Source organism: Ctenocephalides felis, unplaced genomic scaffold (assembly GCF_003426905.1).
Source record: "Ctenocephalides felis isolate EL2017-DRISC unplaced genomic scaffold, ASM342690v1 CF-g0.4_SCAFFOLD_03571, whole genome shotgun sequence".
NCBI lineage: Eukaryota > Metazoa > Arthropoda > Insecta > Siphonaptera > Pulicidae > Ctenocephalides > Ctenocephalides felis.
In genome coordinates, this window is record NW_020539725.1 from 24,278,806 (window position 1) to 24,301,308 (window position 22,503).

Here is a 22,503-nt window from a genome sequence, read left to right on the forward strand (position 1 = left end):
ATAATATAACAAAGTTAAAATTATTTATTTATTTAAGCAAACTTTAGAACTTTAGCTAGAATTAAAATTAAAATCTGAGTTATTTAGGATAAACAAACAAAAATTACAAAAAAAAAAAATTTTACAAAAAAAATTTTTTTTCTCATGAGCAATTATTTTGGCAAAACAAGCAGATAATTTTTTGAATCATTCAAATTGGATGCTTAGTTCTCTCAAAACTTGCCATTTTTTGCACAATTAGCTCGGTATCTCCAAAACTACTAGACCTGCCTTTACCTAAAACTAAACACCACTTTTCCCAATCATTACAAATTGAATGTTTTTTGGATACTCAAATCGGATACTCCGTTCTTTCAAAACCTCGATTTCTATTTTATGCAAATTTGCTCCGTTCTAAAACGTTCTAAAGCTCACGTAAATAAATAAATAATTTTAACTTTATAATTTAGTTTATATAATTCTGTTTGTAACGGCTGGACCTGCCTTGCTAAAAACTAATCATCATGTCGCCCTTTCAATAGGAATCGAATGTTTTTTAAACCATTCAAATCGGTTGATACGTGCGCCCGAAAACGTTGACGAAAAATGCGGACACACACACACAAATCAATTTTTGCTTAGGTATCACCTTCAAAATGTGGAAAAATGTAAAAATTTTCGTTTTCGATTTACAGCCCATTACCCTACGGGAAGTTAATAAATTAAATAGATTAAAATAAGTCAGATTATGAAAGTAAGCAATTTTTGAGGGAGCATTTTCCACAGTATGAATTTTTCAGGCCTAATCTCCAAATCGCTAAAACGTTAGAATAATCATCATACGACTATTTAGCAAATGAGACTGGTAAAACAACAACTATTTTTTTTAGAGATTTGGCTTCTGAATGTTATTAATATGATATAAAAATTTTCAATATCTGAATTTGGTGTAGAAAAGTTTCTAAATTATAGAGTAATCATTATCACGTTATTTGGTTGTTTGATACGTTATATATGTGGTTGTTTAAAGTGTATTACGATAGGTAACTATTACAACATCTCACACAAACAAAAAAGTACTATTATAAGATGTTCTATCTCTTAAAAAGTGTTCTAGCCCTCGTTTTTTATAATCATTCAGAGTATGGTCCTTTCGGCATTATTTCGAATGATATGCACGTTTGGGCAATTCGGATTCAGATTTGCGTTACGGTCCTAGTGAGTTGAATGACGCTCTGCCAGCTGGCCGACTGGTCAGCAGCGGGTCAGGGATTACTGTATCAGGCTACATTAAAGTTAAGCAGGCCATATAAATGATGCTTCAGGACTGGTTAGACGTACGCAATATTTTACATAGCACTATTGGAGAGTGATATATGAACAGTCACATTTCAAGCAGCATTATATTCTGAATTTATGGATTTTGATAAGATTTATGAAAACTATAAGGTAATAAATTTTATTATATATGCATATTTGAGTGCATATTATAATATATTGAATTATATGTGATATATAATTACATATAATATAATCTCATATAATATATCATATAATATAATCTCAATAGCATTTTTAATTTCAACAACAAAATGTAACTGATCATAAAAACTTTTATAAGGAAAACATACTGAATATTATAATTGAAACTGAAAACAATAAACATGTTATAGCAATTTATATTCTACTATATATATTTATATTTACGTGAGATCAAAAATGAACTGATACTGAAAAAATTTCCTATAATAACCTAAAAAATATAACCCAGTTGGAAATGTTTGATTTTTTAATGTGCTTGTTTAGTGTGTGTCCTTCTGTATAATTAAATTCATTATGTTTTCGAAGCTGATTTAACGTCGAACAAAGATATTACTATATATATATATATATATATATATATATATATATATATATATTTGAATAGTCTTGAATTTGATGTTGATATATATGTTTAATTTGAGTTTAATATTCGGGCGTAACATCAATAAAAATAGTATGAGTTTTTTAAAAAAATTATTTATTTAAAATCCATACGTTTCGGCTAGCATCTTAGCCATCATTCAGTGGTAATCAAGTTAAAATTTTGTATCCTAATATAGCATATGAAACCATTATTAATCCATGGTATGAGTATGTGCACATTGATAAGATATGTATTTTTTACACAAACATCACAAATGGTAAAACACACTAATAATCATGATAACTTGACAAGTTGTCGAAACTATGTATTTACTCTTCGGAGTTTAGGATATAATTTAGATTTCTATCCTAAACTCCGAAGAGTAAATACATAGTTTCGACAAACTGTCAAGTTATCATGATTATTAGTGTGTTTACCATTGTGATGTTTGTGTTAAAAAATACATATCTTATCAATGTGCACATACTCATACCATGGATTAATAATGGTTTCATATGCTATATTAGGATACAAAATTTTAACTTGATTACCACTGAATGATGGCTAAGATGCTAGCCGAAACGTATGGATTTTAAATAAATAAATTTTTTAAAAAAATCATACTATTTTTATTGATGTTAACCCGAATATTAAACTCAAATAAACATATATATATATATATATATATATATATATATATACTAGCTGACCCGGCAAACGTTGTTTTGCTAAATAAGGTATATGCTAGACAATTTCTAGAGAATCAAGAATCGTATAATTCAATCGGAGTCCGAATAACTGGAAAAATGTTATTCGACAAAAGGTCCATTTGATCGATACCAAATTTAGGTTCTGAATTTAAATAACATTCCGGAATAATCCGAAGTCCGGATAATCCGAAGTCCGGATAATCCGAAGTCCGGATAATCCGAAGTCCGGATAATCGGAAGTCCGGATAATCGGAAGTCCGGATAATCGGATGTCCGGATAATCGGATGTCCGGATAATCGGATGTCCGGATAATCGGATGTCCGGATAATCGGATGTCCGGATAATCGGGTGTCCGGATAATCGGATGTCCGGATAATTGGATGTCCGGATAATCGGATGTCCGGATAATCGGATGTCCGGATAATCGGATGTCCGGATAATCGGATGTCCGGATAATCGGATGTCCGGATAATCGGATGTCCGGATAATCGGATGTCCGGATAATCGGAGGTCCGGATAATCGGTTGTCCGGATAATCGGTTGTCCGGATAATCGGTTGTCCGGATAATCGGATGTCCGGATAATCGGATGTCCGGATAATCGGGTGTCCGGATAATCGGATGTCCGGATAATTGGATGTCCGGATAATCGGATGTCCGGATAATCGGATGTCCGGATAATCGGATGTCCGGATAATCGGATGTCCGGATAATCGGATGTCCGGATAATCGGATGTCCGGATAATCGGATGTCCGGATAATCGGATGTCCGGATAATTGGATGTCCGGATAATCGGATGTCCGGATAATCGGATGTCCGGATAATCGGATGTCCGGATAATCGGACAAAAGGTCCATTTGATCGATACCAAATTTAGGTTCTGAATTTAAATAACATTCCGGAATAATCCGAAGTCCGGATAATCCGAAGTCCGGATAATCGGAAGTCCGGATAATCGGATGTCCGGATAATCGGTTGTCCGGATAATCGGTTGTCCGGATAATCGGTTGTCCGGATAATCGGTTGTCCGGATATTCGGTTGTCCGGATAATCGGTTGTCCGGATAATCGAATCGTCGGATAATCGGATGTCCGGATAATCGGATGTCCGGATAATCGGATGTCCGGATAATCGGATGTCCGGATAATCGGATGTCCGGATAATCGGATGTCCGGATAATCGGATGTCCGGATAATCGGATGTCCGGATAATCGGATGTCCGGATAATCGGATGTCCGGATAATCGGATGTCCGGATAATCGGATGTCCGGATAATCGGATGTCCGGATAATCGGATGTCCGGATAATCGGATGTCCGGATAATCGGATGTCCGGATAATCGGATGTCCGGATAATCGGATGTCCGGATAATCGGTTGTCCGGATAATCGGTTGTCCGGATAATCGGATGTCCGGATAATCGGATGTCCGGATAATCGGATGTCCGGATAATCGGATGTCCGGATAATCGGATGTCCGGATAATCGGTTGTCCGGATAATCGGTTGTCCGGATAATCGGATGTCCGGATAATCGGATGTCCGGATAATCGGATGTCCGGATAATCGGATGTCCGGATAATCGGATGTCCGGATAATCGGATGTCCGGATAATCGGATGTCCGGATAATCGGTTGTCCGGATAATCGGTGTCCGGATAATCGGATGTCCGGATAATCGGATGTCCGGATAATCGGATGTCCGGATAATCGGATGTCCGGATAATCGGATGTCCGGATAATCGGATGTCCGGATAATCGGTGTCCGGATAATCGGTTGTCCGGATAATCGGATGTCCGGATAATCGGATGTCCGGATAATCGGATGTCCGGATAATCGGATGTCCGGATAATCGGATGTCCGGATAATCGGATGTCCGGATAATCGGATGTCCGGATAATCGGATGTCCGGATAATCGGATGTCCGGATAATCGGATGTCCGGATAATCGGATGTCCGGATAATCGGATGTCCGGATAATCGGATGTCCGGATAATCGGATGTCCGGATAATCGGATGTCCGGATAATCGGATGTCCGGATAATCGGATGTCCGGATAATCGGATGTCCGGATAATCGGATGTCCGGATAATCGGATGTCCGGATAATCGGATGTCCGGATAATCGGATGTCCGGATAATCGGATGTCCGGATAATCGGATGTCCGGATAATCGGATGTCCGGATAATCGGATGTCCGGATAATCGGATGTCCGGATAATCGGATGTCCGGATAATCGGATGTCCGGATAATCGGATGTCCGGATAATCGGATGTCCGGATAATCGGATGTCCGGATAATCGGATGTCCGGATAATCGGATGTCCGGATAATCGGATGTCCGGATAATCGGATGTCCGGATAATCGGATGTCCGGATAATCGGATGTCCGGATAATCGGATGTCCGGATAATCGGATGTCCGGATAATCGGATGTCCGGATAATCGGATGTCCGGATAATCGGATGTCCGGATAATCGGATGTCCGGATAATCGGATGTCCGGATAATCGGTTGTCCGGATAATCGGATGTCCGGATAATCGGATGTCCGGATAATCGGATGTCCGGATAATCGGATGTCCGGATAATCGGATGTCCGGATAATCGGATGTCCGGATAATCGGATGTCCGGATAATCGGATGTCCGGATAATCGGATGTCCGGATAATCGGATGTCCGGATAATCGGATGTCCGGATAATCGGATGTCCGGATAATCGGATGTCCGGATAATCGGATGTCCGGATAATCGGATGTCCGGATAATCGGATGTCCGGATAATCGGATGTCCGGATAATCGGTTGTCCGGATAATCGGTTGTCCGGATAATCGGATGTCCGGATAATCGGATGTCCGGATAATCGGATGTCCGGATAATCGGTTGTCCGGATAATCGGATGTCCGGATAATCGGATGTCCGGATAATCGGATGTCCGGATAATCGGATGTCCGGATAATCGGATGTCCGGATAATCGGATGTCCGGATAATCGGATGTCCGGATAATCGGATGTCCGGATAATCGGATGTCCGGATAATCGGATGTCCGGATAATCGGATGTCCGGATAATCGGATGTCCGGATAATCGGATGTCCGGATAATCGGATGTCCGGATAATCGGATGTCCGGATAATCGGATGTCCGGATAATCGGATGTCCGGATAATCGGATGTCCGGATAATCGGATGTCCGGATAATCGGATGTCCGGATAATCGGATGTCCGGATAATCGGATGTCCGGATAATCGGTTGTCCGGATAATCGGATGTCCGGATAATCGGATGTCCGGATAATCGGATGTCCGGATAATCGGATGTCCGGATAATCGGATGTCCGGATAATCGGATGTCCGGATAATCGGATGTCCGGATAATCGGATGTCCGGATAATCGGATGTCCGGATAATCGGATGTCCGGATAATCGGATGTCCGGATAATCGGATGTCCGGATAATCGGATGTCCGGATAATCGGATGTCCGGATAATCGGATGTCCGGATAATCGGATGTCCGGATAATCGGATGTCCGGATAATCGGATGTCCGGATAATCGGATGTCCGGATAATCGGATGTCCGGATAATCGGATGTCCGGATAATCGGATGTCCGGATAATCGGATGTCCGGATAATCGGATGTCCGGATAATCGGATGTCCGGATAATCGGATGTCCGGATAATCGGATGTCCGGATAATCGGATGTCCGGATAATCGGATGTCCGGATAATCGGATGTCCGGATAATCGGATGTCCGGATAATCGGATGTCCGGATAATCGGATGTCCGGATAATCGGATGTCCGGATAATCGGATGTCCGGATAATCGGATGTCCGGATAATCGGATGTCCGGATAATCGGATGTCCGGATAATCGGATGTCCGGATAATCGGATGTCCGGATAATCGGATGTCCGGATAATCGGATGTCCGGATAATCGGATGTCCGGATAATCGGATGTCCGGATAATCGGATGTCCGGATAATCGGATGTCCGGATAATCGGATGTCCGGATAATCGGATGTCCGGATAATCGGATGTCCGGATAATCGGATGTCCGGATAATCGGATGTCCGGATAATCGGATGTCCGGATAATCGGATGTCCGGATAATCGGTTGTCCGGATAATCGGTTGTCCGGATAATCGGATGTCCGGATAATCGGATGTCCGGATAATCGGATGTCCGGATAATCGGATGTCCGGATAATCGGATGTCCGGATAATCGGATGTCCGGATAATCGGATGTCCGGATAATCGGATGTCCGGATAATCGGATGTCCGGATAATCGGATGTCCGGATAATCGGATGTCCGGATAATCGGATGTCCGGATAATCGGATGTCCGGATAATCGGATGTCCGGATAATCGGATGTCCGGATAATCGGATGTCCGGATAATCGGATGTCCGGATAATCGGATGTCCGGATAATCGGATAATCGGATGTCCGGATAATCGGATGTCCGGATAATCGGATGTCCGGATAATCGGATGTCCGGATAATCGGATGTCCGGATAATCGGATGTCCGGATAATCGGATGTCCGGATAATCGGATGTCCGGATAATCGGATGTCCGGATAATCGGATGTCCGGATAATCGGATGTCCGGATAATCGGATGTCCGGATAATCGGATGTCCGGATAATCGGATGTCCGGATAATCGGATGTCCGGATAATCGGATGTCCGGATAATCGGATGTCCGGATAATCGGATGTCCGGATAATCGGATGTCCGGATAATCGGATGTCCGGATAATCGGATGTCCGGATAATCGGATGTCCGGATAATCGGATGTCCGGATAATCGGATGTCCGGATAATCGGATGTCCGGATAATCGGATGTCCGGATAATCGGATGTCCGGATAATCGGATGTCCGGATAATCGGATGTCCGGATAATCGGATGTCCGGATAATCGGATGTCCGGATAATCGGATGTCCGGATAATCGGATGTCCGGATAATCGGATGTCCGGATAATCGGATGTCCGGATAATCGGATGTCCGGATAATCGGATGTCCGGATAATCGGATGTCCGGATAATCGGATGTCCGGATAATCGGATGTCCGGATAATCGGATGTCCGGATAATCGGATGTCCGGATAATCGGATGTCCGGATAATCGGATGTCCGGATAATCGGATGTCCGGATAATCGGATGTCCGGATAATCGGATGTCCGGATAATCGGATGTCCGGATAATCGGATGTCCGGATAATCGGATGTCCGGATAATCGGATGTCCGGATAATCGGATGTCCGGATAATCGGTTGTCCGGATAATCGGTTGTCCGGATAATCGGATGTCCGGATAATCGGATGTCCGGATAATCGGATGTCCGGATAATCGGATGTCCGGATAATCGGATGTCCGGATAATCGGATGTCCGGATAATCGGATGTCCGGATAATCCGAATTCCGGATAATTCGAATTCCGGATAATCCGAATTCCGGATAATCCGAATTCCGGATAATCCGAATTCCGGATAATCCGATTTCCGGATAATCCGAATTCCGGATAATCGGATGTCCGGATAATCCGAATTCCGGATAATCCGAAGCCTATATATTTTTTTAACTTCCCGTAGGGCAAGTTATAGTAATCGCAAAAAAATCAAAAATGAAAATTTTTTTATATCTTTACGTTTCAAAGGTTTCTGAACATTTTGGCATACCTTAGAAAAAATGGATGTATGTGTGTGTGTATGTATGTGCGGATACAAATTTTCGTCGACGATTTCGGGAACACGAATCAACCGATTTGAATAATTCAGAAAACATTCGATTCGTATTGATAAGGAGACGTGCTGATTAGTTTTTGGCGAAGGCAGGTCTAGCCGTTCCGAAGATACGGGGCAAAAAGTGCCCAAAACGGAAACTCAGTTTTTAAGAGAACGGATTTGAATAATTCAAAAAACATTTCACTTGTATTGACAAGATGAAGAATCGGTAAAATTTTCATGATGGTAGGTCTAGCGGTTTCGGAGATATGGAGGAAAAAGTAAAAAAATGAGCCATTTGGCGGTCAAAAATGATTATTAGACATATGCACATCAAATTATCAGATATTTTATAGAGATTTTAACAATCAGTATACATTTTGTTAACATTCCTATGGGTTCCGTACCAATGCTTACGCGTCAAAATAAAGAAAAAAAATTTTTTTCAAAAAAAAAAAATTAAAAAAAATTTTTTTTTTTTTAAATTTTTTTTCAAAAAAAAGTAATTTTTTGTCCAATTTATAGTTTCTCAAAAATCTTATCTTTTCAAAGTATATTTTTTTCAAAAATGGTAATCGTTTTTAAAAAAATAATAATTTTTGGTACGGGAAGTTCCAGCAATTTGCCTTAAGGCACGATGCCTTAATTGCCTTAAGACAGAATTCCACTTACAGTTAGTTTTATTGTTTGAACAGCAATCAGAACTCCTATATGTTCCATTGGTTTATTTAAACTGGAAGATTTATACACTTTCTATAGGAAATAGTATAAACCATCCAAGTCTTTTTTGGTCTTTCCACTAATTGATTACGTTTCAAGTTTTTCATATTGTTTTTGGATTCTGGATTTTGTGTATAATTGTAAATAATACTACTGAGTTTATACAAAATTTTCAAATTTTTGCGAGGAGAGATAAAAAATGAATTAAGTATTTCTTCTTTGACCTGCTTTTTGAAAAGTTTCAAGTTACATTCGATGAATTAAAGTAAATTTAATAAAAAGTATATATGTAGAGAAGGGTGAGACACAAAGGTCCAATTTGACTTTGAGCAAATATAAACTATATTGTGAAAACCATAACAATTATATCACAACAAATAACACATATCAAACGAACAATTATCTGACTACGTTCAGTAAACTGACTTCTACTTCATCATTGTAGAAATGTGCTTTTTTGACGTCTTTCAAAAATTTGTTACCTAGACCTTTTTATCCTATATGCGGGGTAACTTGTAACGGGCAGGTGGCAAAAGGTTTAAAGCCTTATTATAATTTTAAAGGTATTTTACAAAATAATTACATTTTATTTACAACGGAAGAAAATACTTTTATTATGGATTTTCAAAGATTACCGTTTATCTCCCCCAATTCAAAGAATATCGTTCTCAAATCAAGGTTGTAGCTGGCTATACATCTTTTTTCCTCTACTTTCAAATATTGTTGTTAAGCAATGCTTAACTTTACTGATTTTTGGCACATCGGTGGTGGATCTTTTTAATCCCGCTGGACCTTCATATATTACTATCTATTCTGCGATAAATTCTGGAAAATTATAACTGGAAAAATGTTATTCGACAAAATGTCCATTTGATCGATACCAAACTTAGGTTCTGAATTTAAATAACATAAATAAAAAATAATATAACCTAGAAAATATTTTATAAATACCAATGAGTATACAATTATATAAATGATATCTTTTAGAGCACCGTGTTTGAGAGAAGTGCATTTTCATATTAACATTTCAAAAAAGTTGATATTTTGAGTCTCTAATAACACTTGCGACCCATTTACTAACGTTTTTGTATATAAATAAAACTACAAACAAAACTATTTACTACAAATTTATCATGATTAAATAATATTAGCGTAAAACATCCTATTAAACGTAATTGAACATCATCTGTCAAAAGCGTTTGACATTTTACGAAATTGCCACCGTCCATTGTTTTATTTACATTACGCTTCAACAAAAATTTTCAAATTAAAAATGTAAAGTTTCTACGCGATTTTGAAATAATTTCTCACCTTTCCGACCATCTCTGGATTGGCACGAATTTTTCAAGACTAAGAATGGCCAAATCGATTCAGCCGTTTTCGAGTTTTATTCGGACATTTGAAAAAGAGCTCCATTTTTATATATAAGAAGATAATATGTAATATTTTTATTATAAGCAAGCTCAACACATGCAAAAGACGGTAAGAAAAAGAAAAAATCAAAACTATAAACATTTAATATATATCGTTGACATGAAAAACTCATTTATCCCATATAAACGCATGTAAAATGAATGGTGGTCCAGCCAGACCTTTCCGACCGTTCGAAGGTGAAAAAATATCTGACCGACGGAGGGTTACAAAAATATAGTCATCTTACTATATTATATATAGAATAGAGTATGCATAATATGAGAACCGCCAACTCTCTTCAAATTATTTTACTTGAGACACCGAATAAAAAGAAGATCATGTTGCCAGATTTTTTTATGATCGGATTTTCCTGTTTCTGCCTTTTTACTTTACCCATGCCGTCGTAGCCAGAATAAAACTATTTTCGGTGCCTGATATTTTTTGTTGTGCTCACCCCACCGTAAAACAATATTACATATTTATATTTACTTGTATTTAAATGTTTTATTTAAACAAAAGCTGAAAATATCGGTACAGGTGATGAATGATTTGGTCTAAAAACTAAAACTATGTTGGTTATACTAAATATTAAAAAAAACAGAATCAATAAAGTCTTATATATACTTGTATATGTCATTGTATACATATAAACTCATTCACTTGGTGCGGCGAGTGAGCCTGGCCTGCTGTAGTGCTACGATGGTGCTACGCCAGCTACGCCTTGCGCGGTTTCTTCAATAAGTAGTAGTAACTTCGAGGAAATTCAAGTAAATCTGCAACTATTAATATAATCTAAAAATTAAACAAAATCAAAAATTTATTTATTATTATTAATTGCCTTCTTAATGAGTCAAAATATACGAGCACTTAATGTGTCAAATGTACAGACAGTTACCTATTAAATTAATCCAAAATGAAAATAGGTGCAAATATAGTCATATCTAAAACTAAAAAAGTACTTGTTTTAGTTATATTATATAATCATATTAATTTTATGTTAAAAACTATATATTGTATAGCATGATAAAGCATTAGAAAATGTTAACTAAACCGCAAAATGTGTACAGTATTATTATTTATAGTCTAAGAATCTCCAAAATTTTCAACCAATTCAATTATCGTAAAATATTTCCGTATCTTATTATCCGTATAGTATTTTGTTTGATAATTATTGCAATGCGTACACAAAATAAGTTAAATTATTATAGCAAAGAATGTTATATTTTCTTTAATTTATATAATTTATCTAATAATTTGTGTTTATAAGCATAACTTTGTTTAAATATTTTTCTAATCTCGTATTTGCGCATGCCTTGATACGCTCCTTCCATGTACTCTCCGGGAAAAGTATATAAATATGGTAAGTTGACGGATTAAAATGAAATTCATTGGAACTACAGATCAAGGCAACATTGACAATAAATAATAATGTTACTATTAGTTTACGCATTGTGTATTTACTGGATTTGCACTTCGCCAGTGCGGTGCTATGAAAATATATCAAGTAAGTGTTTAGCTTCAAATAGAATTAATAAACTAAATATTTTAAACAATTGGTTTTTCTTTCAAAAGTTTCAAACGATTTTTACTAAATTTAAAAAAATTGATGAGTAAATTGACGAAGACAACATATAATGAATGCTGTAAGATTTTAGATCGCTTATAATTTTTTATTGTATTCAAACATGTATCAATTTTTTCTAAAGTAACCCGAATAGATCAATCATGGCTTCTGCGATTTTTATCATTTGATCTACGGGATGTCAATAAGAAAGGTGTTGGAGCCAAAAATATTTTCTAATTTAACAATTATGAATTAATTATTACATTTGTGTAATTTTAAATTGTATGTGTCTTCATCATTAAAAAAAATTAAGCCAAATATTTTCTTATTTAGCAATTATGATTTAATTATTATATTTATGTAATTTTAAATTTTACAAGTCTTCATCATTATAGAGTACAGCTTTCTAAAATTTTGAAGTATGTATATAATTTAATAATTTTATTTAAAGTAATCTTTCAAAAACATTTTACGACACTGACCCAAATGCCGGAGCTTTAAAAAAGTGTGGAGCTTTATAGAAATCTAAATAAAACCTCTAAGATTTCAATTGTTCTATTTTTGCTACAGGTTTTAGTTTAAATTAGTTTGGTCTTTTTCTATATACTAGGATGTAACACCTACTTTTCCTAACAACCTTCTACCTTCTACCTTCTAGTTCAGTAAAATTTTAAATTCGTTGACTTCTCATATAGTCATTTGATAATTTCATTGAATTTCCAATCAAATCCTGAAGACTTCAATTTTTTGCTAACATCTACGTCTGACTTCATAATAACGAAAGTATGAAGTATAAATAACATTTTTAAGCTTTTATAACCAATACCAGTTCAAAGTAGGGGTGCATGGCAACTGGCCAACTCATTTTATTCCGGGTAAAAGGACCAGGTGATAAATTTAAAAAAAAACAGCAAAAAATATATTTTTGCAATTATAAATTTAATGGGAGTTACTGAATATAGTCAAATAATTGTTTGTTTAATACGTGTTATTTCTTGTGATATAATTGGTTTGTTCTCACAACATAATTGCTCAAAGTCAAATTGGGATATTGTGCCCCACCCTATCTTATGTATAATTTTATTTTATTTTAATCACGTTTTAGTTGTAACGATTACTGGCAACTTGGTGAAACTTGGCAACGTGCCTTGAGGCGAATTGTTCCCGTATACTCTAAACGGCTAAACCCTGCCTTAGCCAAAAACTAATCCGCATATTTCATTGTCAATAGAATTCGAATGTTTTTTAAATAATCCAAATCGGTTGATCAGTGCTCTTGAAATCGGCGGCAAAAAATTGTATCCGCGCATATACACGCACGCACACACACCCATCAATTTTTTTCTAAAGTATGCCAAAATGTTCAGAAAGTCTTGAAGCGTAAAGATAAGCTAAAATTTTGATGTTCGCTTTTTTGCGATTACTATAACTTCCCTAATTGGCGGGGAAGAAGAAAATTGCAAAATGTTACTTTTAGTTACTTAATTATTATTTTCAGCAAAAGCTCATGAAATCGCATTGGATTCTTCTGGTTCTTTACACTTATTATGGGCTGTGAGACAGCAACATTTGATATACTTCGAGGTAACACCTCCTTCAGAATATCCTGATTCCTGGATAGCTGTAGGATTCTCCGATAGAGGTGACTTAACCAACGCGGATTATTGCTTTATGTGGACTGATTACAATGGAAAACTTAGAATTCAAGTAAGTTTGAATATTACATCCCTCGTTTTTTTTCATAATAATATATTTTTTATAATATTAATTAAAACTAAAAGTCAAGAAAAAGGGTTAAATATTACCATGCCTTTATTACTCACGTGTACAATTATTTGTAAAATCTCTAGTAACTTTTGACAATTTTATCTAAAGCAAATTATATATTTGACAAATTTGTTTAAAATAAATCTGAAATATTGTCTTACCTCATAGACAAGTAGTGCAACTCGGTAAAATGTAGTCAACAACATTTTTAAACTAAGCATTTTTCAAAATAGGAAAAACACATTATTAAAATAATTTTTGATAATACTTTGATTTCTAGGCGCAAATGTTTACTAATATCAGCTAAAATATATTAAAGTTTAACAACGATAGTAATTCGACTTATAGGCAATAGGAACACAAAATAGAGTTTCATTCTTATCATCTTTATGCATAATTCTAAAACACAGCATTTTATGCAATTGATATATATTATCGATTTTTTGCCGCTTAAATAATCAAACTTGCATATCTGTAATAAAATCGCAGTTTTAGTATCAATATGTGCAATAATAAATCCAAACGATGCAGTTTTGTAGTAACACTATTAACAGTTATTACGCTATAAAAGGACTAGAAATATAAATTTGAAATTCAATCAATTTTACGTCTGCAAACTCTTCTATAATATTATAAAGTTAAGAAAAATTTTGCAGTACATTAATAATAAACATATCACCTAATAATAACAAATCGTGTTGTAATCTTTTGTTTTAAATATTTCTGTATCGTTGTTAAATGCTACTGCCTTACATACATTGTAGATGAGATTTCTGAAATATTTGTTTGCAAAATCTGCACATAAATGAATTTTTGCCCACAATTAATATTCAATAGCACTCGTTTTTCTTAAGTAAAATATATTTTCAACATTGGTTCTAGATTTTTTCTAGTATAAGTTTTTAAGAATTTAAATCTATTAGTTACAAAGATACAACTGAAGATAACCAAGACCACGTTGACTATCGGTTATCGATTATTGAATTACTGAAATCAGGCTCTCATTTTAGAAAAAAAAACTTGGTCATCCACCCCAAAAAGTTCCGAGACATATGTTAAGACATATGATCTTAAAATATTTTAATTATCTTTTTCTGGCTTTTATCTGAATAAAATACTTTGTATATATTATAATATACTCGTATACAAAATTATAAATATTCCAAATTTTAAAGTAATTATTGTAAAAAATAAAAATCATAATAGGTATCAATAGATTAACAATCAATAGATGTTTTATTACCTTCAAATAACGTGATTTCATATGAATTGTATTTCATTTAATTTCAATAATATTGGATGTCACCAAAATGTATTGGTTTTTTAGAACTAAATTAAATTTTTAAATTTTCAGGACACTTGGTCAGATGAACATGGAATTTTACATGTGGACTATCAACAAGATTGTTTTCCTGTGCGAAACAGCAATGGATATATAAGATGGAAACGCCATTTGAATACTTGCGATATTCAGGATTACGATTACACCATAGATGTGAGTAAACTCAATGCATTTGTTTCAAATAATATTAAAAGAAAAATCTACTTTTATAAAACCAGAAGATAGTGTACAATATTTACGTAAAATTTAAATTAATGCAAATGTTAAGTATAAAATTTATTCTTGAGAAGTTTTATATTCTCGTTTTGATTACCATATGTTATCTTTCAATAATGACCCAAATTTTATTTTACTTCATCATTAACTTTCTGAAAGAAAAGTTTATGTCTTCGCCAAAAAATTCGATTTTTTAATTTTATATTTTCGAGCAGTTTCAAGTCATTCTGAATCGTTTGACAACAAAATTATAATAATTATGTGCATGTGACCTTTTCGACTTTTTTTGTCGACCTTTTCTCAAAAACCGCTGCACTAATTTAAAAAATTAACGCCATTTGATGAAACTCAATAAGAATTTAGATTTACAAAGTTTATAAATCTAAATTTTCTCATTAAATACTTGCCCTAAAGCAACATTCCATTTACACCTAGTTTTCAATATTAATTATCTGTGTATTCAATTACTATTTAATTTATTTTATATATTATTTAACTAATATTTTTAAGTACTGTGTTAAACAATCATACTTAGTATTTCATTATTCTAATTGGGAAGTGCGTTATGTAAGCGGTAGAGCTTTGCTGGGAATTACCGTAAAAAATTTTAAAAAAATCATTGCAATTAAAAAATGTTGCCTTAAAATAACTATTAAGAAAATAATCATTGCAACAAATAATCATTAAAACCAAAGTGACCGTAAGTTCCGGTTGGGCCGGGACAGTCCTGAATTTCACCGCATGTTCCGTTTTTTTTGGGAGCAATATTTGTCCCAGAGCAAAGATTTTTTGTTGATTGTCCCGGGTTTTCGAACAATATAGGTTAAAGTTGAATTTTCGCAATTACTGCATAATAAAACTACAACTATCCATCATATATATAACGTGTATGCTAATATAGAACAATACGTTATGAATGAAAAAATAGTATTTTTATATTAAAAGCATATATTAGAATACAAAAATTCTGATTCTTAAACAAAAAAAATAACACTTATAGTAAATAAAAAATTGCTTTACAATATTTGTTATTAGAAGCAGTGCTCAATTCGTCCTATAATATTAGTATGTACTTATATCGATTCAATAAATCCATAACCTTGTACTAAAAAAATTTTGATGAAAGATGGTTTTCTATTGTCATTGAGAAATATTATATGCACACTCAATGATGTTCAAATTATAAAATTATAATTTTATAATTATACTATTTTTTTAATAATTTTGAAAATTGCAACACTTCTTAACAAGAGAATTCAGGCAAACCTAATATAAAAAACGGTATATAAAAAATATATTAAAATTGTGTAATATAATTGTTCTCTAATTTTTCCTTTGTGGGTGAAAGAGAAGTATTTTTAATAAAGATCTTCACCCATCTACAGTTAATCGGCACCACGGAGAATTCTTACCCCGCAAATCGATCGCTAAAATTCCTCACATAACTATGCGTTCCAGCCGACTCTAACCCAATGACGTTCGTTTTATTAGATGGAATTAATATCCGCTCGGCAGAATATGAATTGGTGCCAAAAACGCATATTGATGTACCTTTTGAAGAAAATGTATTACTCGAAATATGTATGAGCGCAGAATTACTATTCAATTTCGCCGATAAAACAGATAGTTTCTACGAAAATCAGTAACAATTCTAATTATAAAGTGTTCTAAGAAAACTTCTAATATATATATATTTGTTTTTACCGTCAGTCCGTTGATCCAAGCCAATATTTATAATATTATTTTATATCGTTTCGAAATTCTTTTGAAAAGTTTCGTAAAATTGAAATATTTTGAAGTATCTTATTTTGATAAAATTAAGAAAATCTAAGAAAATGAAAAAAATGATTATATATAAAAATAAAAATTGTCAATTAGTTTAGTGACAATATTATGCAATAAACTAGATATGGTATATAGGTACATATAATTTTTTGTAGGTTCAAAAGTCCAAGATAAATAAAAAAAGAAACTAGTACAAACTTAAAAATTTAGTGAAAAAAAAAGTATACACATAGTTGAGCTACACAATCCTAAAAAAATCAGATAAATTCTCGATAATCTTATATATAAAACAAATATACATGATTTGAATTCGTACTATTTTTATTTTCCACAATGAAAAGCATGGTTAATTAATTTCTTTATTTTATTTATATGGAACCATCAGTTCAGTATATGAAACTACTATAAGTTTACGTTGAAATTGCAAATGAAAGATATGAGTATTAAAAAAAAATAAGCTTCTTATGGAGTTATTTACTTGGTGAATTAATTATTTTGATTCATAAATTGCTTCTATGTGAATATACATTCTTGATTGCGCTCAATTTAACAACTATGGCTTCACAGTATGCAATTATATTTTATTTGAAAAATATTGCGTTTGAGGTAATAGTGAAAGATAATTTACAAAGTATTAATACTATATAATAAAAATAATTTCTTGAATATTATGCATATGTTTAGTAATCGTCCAAAAGTGAATAATGAAATTTCTGCATCTTCACATTTCAGAGGTTTCTGAACATTTTGGTATTAGAAAAAATTGATGAGTGTGTATGTATGTGTGTGTGCCCACGTATGTGTCGATACAATTTTTCGTCCACGTTTTTGGGACGATGATTGAATTCTTACAAAGACAGAACCAGAGATTTCTGATGTCCAGGAAAAAAAGTTTTGAAAAATACGATTTGGCGGTCGAAAATCAGATATTTTCGACAGAATGAATCAACCGACATGAATGGGTATCACTTTTCAAGATTTTTCTAAATTTTAAAAAATTACAGTATTTTCAAATGTTAAACCTTTCCACTCGCGAATTGCAAGATTTACATGTTTTTTGCCGCTGAAGCGGCGGCATCCGAGTGGAAAGGGTTGAAAACATTTCATAATTTTTAAAACCGGCAATTTTTTTCAATTAATTCAAATGTTTTCAATATTGTTCAAAAAAATTCAAAGTTTTCAAAAAGAATCAAAATTGTTTTTCTGATTTTTTAAGAAATTCAAATTACGGCGCCGGAAGTTCCAGCAATTTGCCACGATGCCATGCACCACTAGTTTAGCTTTTATTTTAAACATATATATTATTAAAAAAATATTCTTTATAAAGTCCTTTTAACAGACCATGGTATTTTCTATTATAACCTTTTAGTAGTGATTCAAAACTATTTCGAATATCTCTTTTTAGGGTGGTACCACCCATATAGTCTGGGCCAGAGGTAGGGGTCTAATTTTAAGCCCATCAGGGATAAATGTGACTGAAGCGAAATCAACAGATCGAGGTATGGTACGCGCCCAATTGCTTAGAGCAGATGTTCCACCAGGACCACCAGCTGATGCCGAAAACTTAGAAGTGAAAGCTTCTAAAGTGAAAGTTCCTGCAGATGAAACGACGTACTGGTGCCATGTACAAAAATTACCGGCCAGTTTGACTAGGAAACATCACGTTGTGGAGGTAAAAAAAATCAATTGTAGTTTAAGCGTAATAACTGTCTGCTGATGATACATACTTTTGTGTCTGATTGACTCTAAAGTATGTATCATTCAGTTAAATGAAAATTACTTTCTAAAAAACCTTATAATATATATTTTAAATAACTTTAAGGATAAAAAAGACACTCTAATTTGATTTTTAAAAAGATACTTTAATTTAATTCATGAAAAATAGGATCTGTAACCAAATATACATATGATGATCAATATAATCACATGCAGAGAACATTGTGAAAATCATCAAAATCGGAAACAAAAAATTTTCATCCAAAATCGGAATACAAAACGTGACCCTAAGGTCATGCTATAATTTCAGTATTTTCTTATTTATTCGGCAACCGTTGAGAATAGTAATATGCAGTTTTTTTCATGTTATTCTAGCCCACAAGGCAATTCACCTGACGTCTAATTGAAGCTTCTACGCGCCCGGGAAGTCTGTGAAAAATTAAAAAAACTAACTAATTTTTCATCCATTTTTTGGGCATTTTTACTTTACTATTACTATTATAAAGATAATATTTTAGTTAAAGTTATTCAAACATATCTGCATAGGTGTATTAGTAAATACATCCGTTTTAAAGTTGTGCACCGCCAATTCTTGTTTCACAAAAGGTTTAATGAAAAGAATGGTTCATACGTTTCTTTGTGTGTTGATAATTTGTGTAACTTTACCAAATTTTGTAAGAGCTTCTTTAAGAGATATTTTGTAAGAGATTCTGTAAGATTGGCGGATATATGATCACTATTTGTCGTGCTATTAATTATATTTCTTTGATATCTACCCGTAACTGTCCACTCGAATGCCGCGTTTTGTAAAATAGATTTATCGGGGCCTAGTATAATTCTTTCGTTACCTAAAATTTCAAAAAACGTATCAACACCTATCAACATATCTACTTCGCACGGAATATTTAAGTGTGAATCCAAAAGTTTTAATCTATTAGGAAGATTTAGTTCAGCAATTTGGATTTGCTGCGCGGGTAGTAGACTCGATATTGACGTAAGCACAAAGGCATTTATATTTTTTAATTTTTTGCAAATGTACCATCTTCATTGAATATTTCTAAATTTGTAAAATTATTCGATTTTGTTGAAATTCCAACAACACCGTGAAGCTTAAGGCTCCTGGATTGAGATTTAACGCGTAATTTTTTGGAATAGCAATTTTGATATTGTATTAATTTCCGAATCTAAATCCAATATTGCTTGAATTTTAACGCGACTCCTTTATTACTTTTTGCGAACAAATTTACCGTAGGTACGAGCGCACCCCCCATCATTCCTTTTCCCTCACATTAAAATTATAATCGAAATACATCGATTGGCTTCTAAATTTTTAAAATCGGTTTATGCGTTTTTAAGCAAACATCGTTGAAAGTTCTAATTTTGACAAACGCCATAAAAACGATACCAATTTTTGCAAACTTTGACGAATTTTCAAAATTTAACTTGTCGTAGGACCGAAATATTTTAGTATGATCTATGAGACTGTGGTATCTACCGTCAAAAAAAAACATAAAAATTGTTTAAAAAATTACTACTACTTATTAATTACTACTACTTATATTAATAATAACATTTTATTACAATGAAAGGGCCCGGCCGATCATTACCAAAAATTAATCAGGTCGATTCCCAACCAATATGTTTCGAACAACTTTTAAATTTTCAGAATCGATTCAGAATTGCGGGTTAAAACGTGGACGAAATTTTTTTTACTTTTCTGCTATTTATAAAGAAACGGCTCGGCCGATCGTCGAACAAAACTGAGAAAGTTAGTCCTCATCGAGATACATCGAGTGGCTTTTAAATTTTTGAAATTGGTCCAACCGTTTTTGAGAAAACGACGATTTACGACAAAAAATCTAAACACACACACACACACACACACGATTCAGAATGGCTTAAAGCGTCGAGAAAACATAAAATTAGCGAATCGGACTTTTTGATGAAAACAAATTTCTCCTTCGGAAATTTTGTAAGGGGGGCGCTGAGTAACATTTTTTCTGGAAAGGGGGCGGTAGGTGAAATAAGTTTGGGAATCACTGCTCTAGACTATAGAAAGTTCTTTAGAAATTTGATCAGAAATTAAATGAAACTCATAACGTTATTTTGCAGTAATATAGTGATAGTAATTTCTCAAAAATATTAGCGATAACTAAAAAATGTCTAAAAAAATAATATCGGTAATTCAAAAAAAGATAAAGTAAAAATATTTGGTCTATTAATTTATAACATATCATTGATTTACAAAATAAGTATTAATTTATTATAAATTAAAATATATTAACACTTACTATTTAGTTCGAAGCCGTAATTCAGAAAGGTAACGAAGGATTGGTGCATCATATGGAAGTTTTTCACTGCGAGGCACCGCCAGATCAGGATATTCCTTTATATGTAGGACCCTGTCAAGCAGACGACAGACCTGCTGAAACACAAGTTTGCAAAAAAGTAAGTATTTCAATATAATTTCTATAAACATAGTAGTATAAAACTCTTACAACAATAATATAAAATACTTTTGGTAGTGCTAGTGCTAAAAACTAATCTTTTTCACGAAGAAAGCAAAGTTCAAGCCAGTTCTGCTGCAATTGAAATGTTGTGCCAATGATCATGATTAAGTAAAATGTTATGATAAAAAGAAAAGTTTCGACGATATTGCTTATTGGTATTTTATAAAAAATTATTTAAAAATTGTCAAAAAATAATTAAAAATATGAATATCTTTAAATTAGTCATTATAAGATTTATAACACGTTGGACATGCACAACGACAATAAAATCATCAACATACTCTTCTTCTAAACCGAATTTTAGTATCTGCATTTCGTAAATTTCAACAATTGTTTTAACAATATCGAATAAAAAATTAAATTTATTATTAAGGTCATCGCCGCGTGGGCAATGGGCGCCGGACCATTCGTTTATCCCGAAGAAGCAGGTCTCCCAATTGGTGGCAGTAATTTCAGTCTGTACGTAATGTTGGAGGTACATTATAACAACCCTGAACTCAGAGGAGGTAATTATGGTTTGACAAATATTATTGTAATTCTTACAATTAGTGATATATCTATTTTCGATGTAGATTACGTTGATAGCAGCGGCATGAGGTTATGGGTTACGACAAACATGCGACCTTTAAATGCAGCTGTTATGGAACTCGGTCTAGAATATACCGACAAAATGGCAATTCCTCCAGGTCAAAAGGAGTTTGCTTTGTCAGGATACTGCGTATCTGGTTGTACTAAAATTGTACGTAATTAGAATTAATTAATATGTTAAGGTACCGGTTTACAACCATCAGGTTTCATATCTTTCCATGAGCTTATTACAGCGTTTTACTAATTAATAATAAATTAATTATTAATAATAATAAATATAAAAAAAATGTATATGTATATATAATATTAAATGTAAAATTCTTACTTTAATTCAAGAGCTTACCTGCGGAAGGTATAACGGTGTTCGGTTCCCAATTGCATACACATCTGACCGGAGTTTGGGTGAAAACCAGGCACATCCGGAATGGACAGGAATTGCCGGAACTCAATGCTGATGCGCACTACAGTACACACTTTCAAGAAATTAGAAGACTCAAACGACTAGTGAATATTAAACCGGTACAGTTTTTTACTTACATTTACAAAATTATTCGAATGTGATACTGT

General features: G+C 33.9%; 1 protein-coding gene across 1 annotated transcript in view; it reads left to right on the forward strand.

Annotated features, from left to right (window-relative positions):
* Positions 1-11,777: 11,777 nt before the first annotated feature.
* The window catches only part of LOC113385829 (tyramine beta-hydroxylase-like), a gene marked incomplete at its 3' end in the record, with an annotated part of 12,001 nt that continues 1,275 nt past the window's right edge, over positions 11,778-22,503 (forward strand). The window contains exons 1-8 of the mRNA XM_026623659.1: positions 11,778-11,808; positions 13,511-13,719; positions 15,134-15,274; positions 18,528-18,794; positions 21,137-21,286; positions 21,722-21,854; positions 21,921-22,087; positions 22,273-22,455. Coding sequence (XP_026479444.1) covers positions 11,778-11,808; positions 13,511-13,719; positions 15,134-15,274; positions 18,528-18,794; positions 21,137-21,286; positions 21,722-21,854; positions 21,921-22,087; positions 22,273-22,455 — 1,281 coding nt within the window. The remainder of the gene's footprint in view (positions 11,809-13,510; positions 13,720-15,133; positions 15,275-18,527; positions 18,795-21,136; positions 21,287-21,721; positions 21,855-21,920; positions 22,088-22,272; positions 22,456-22,503) is intronic.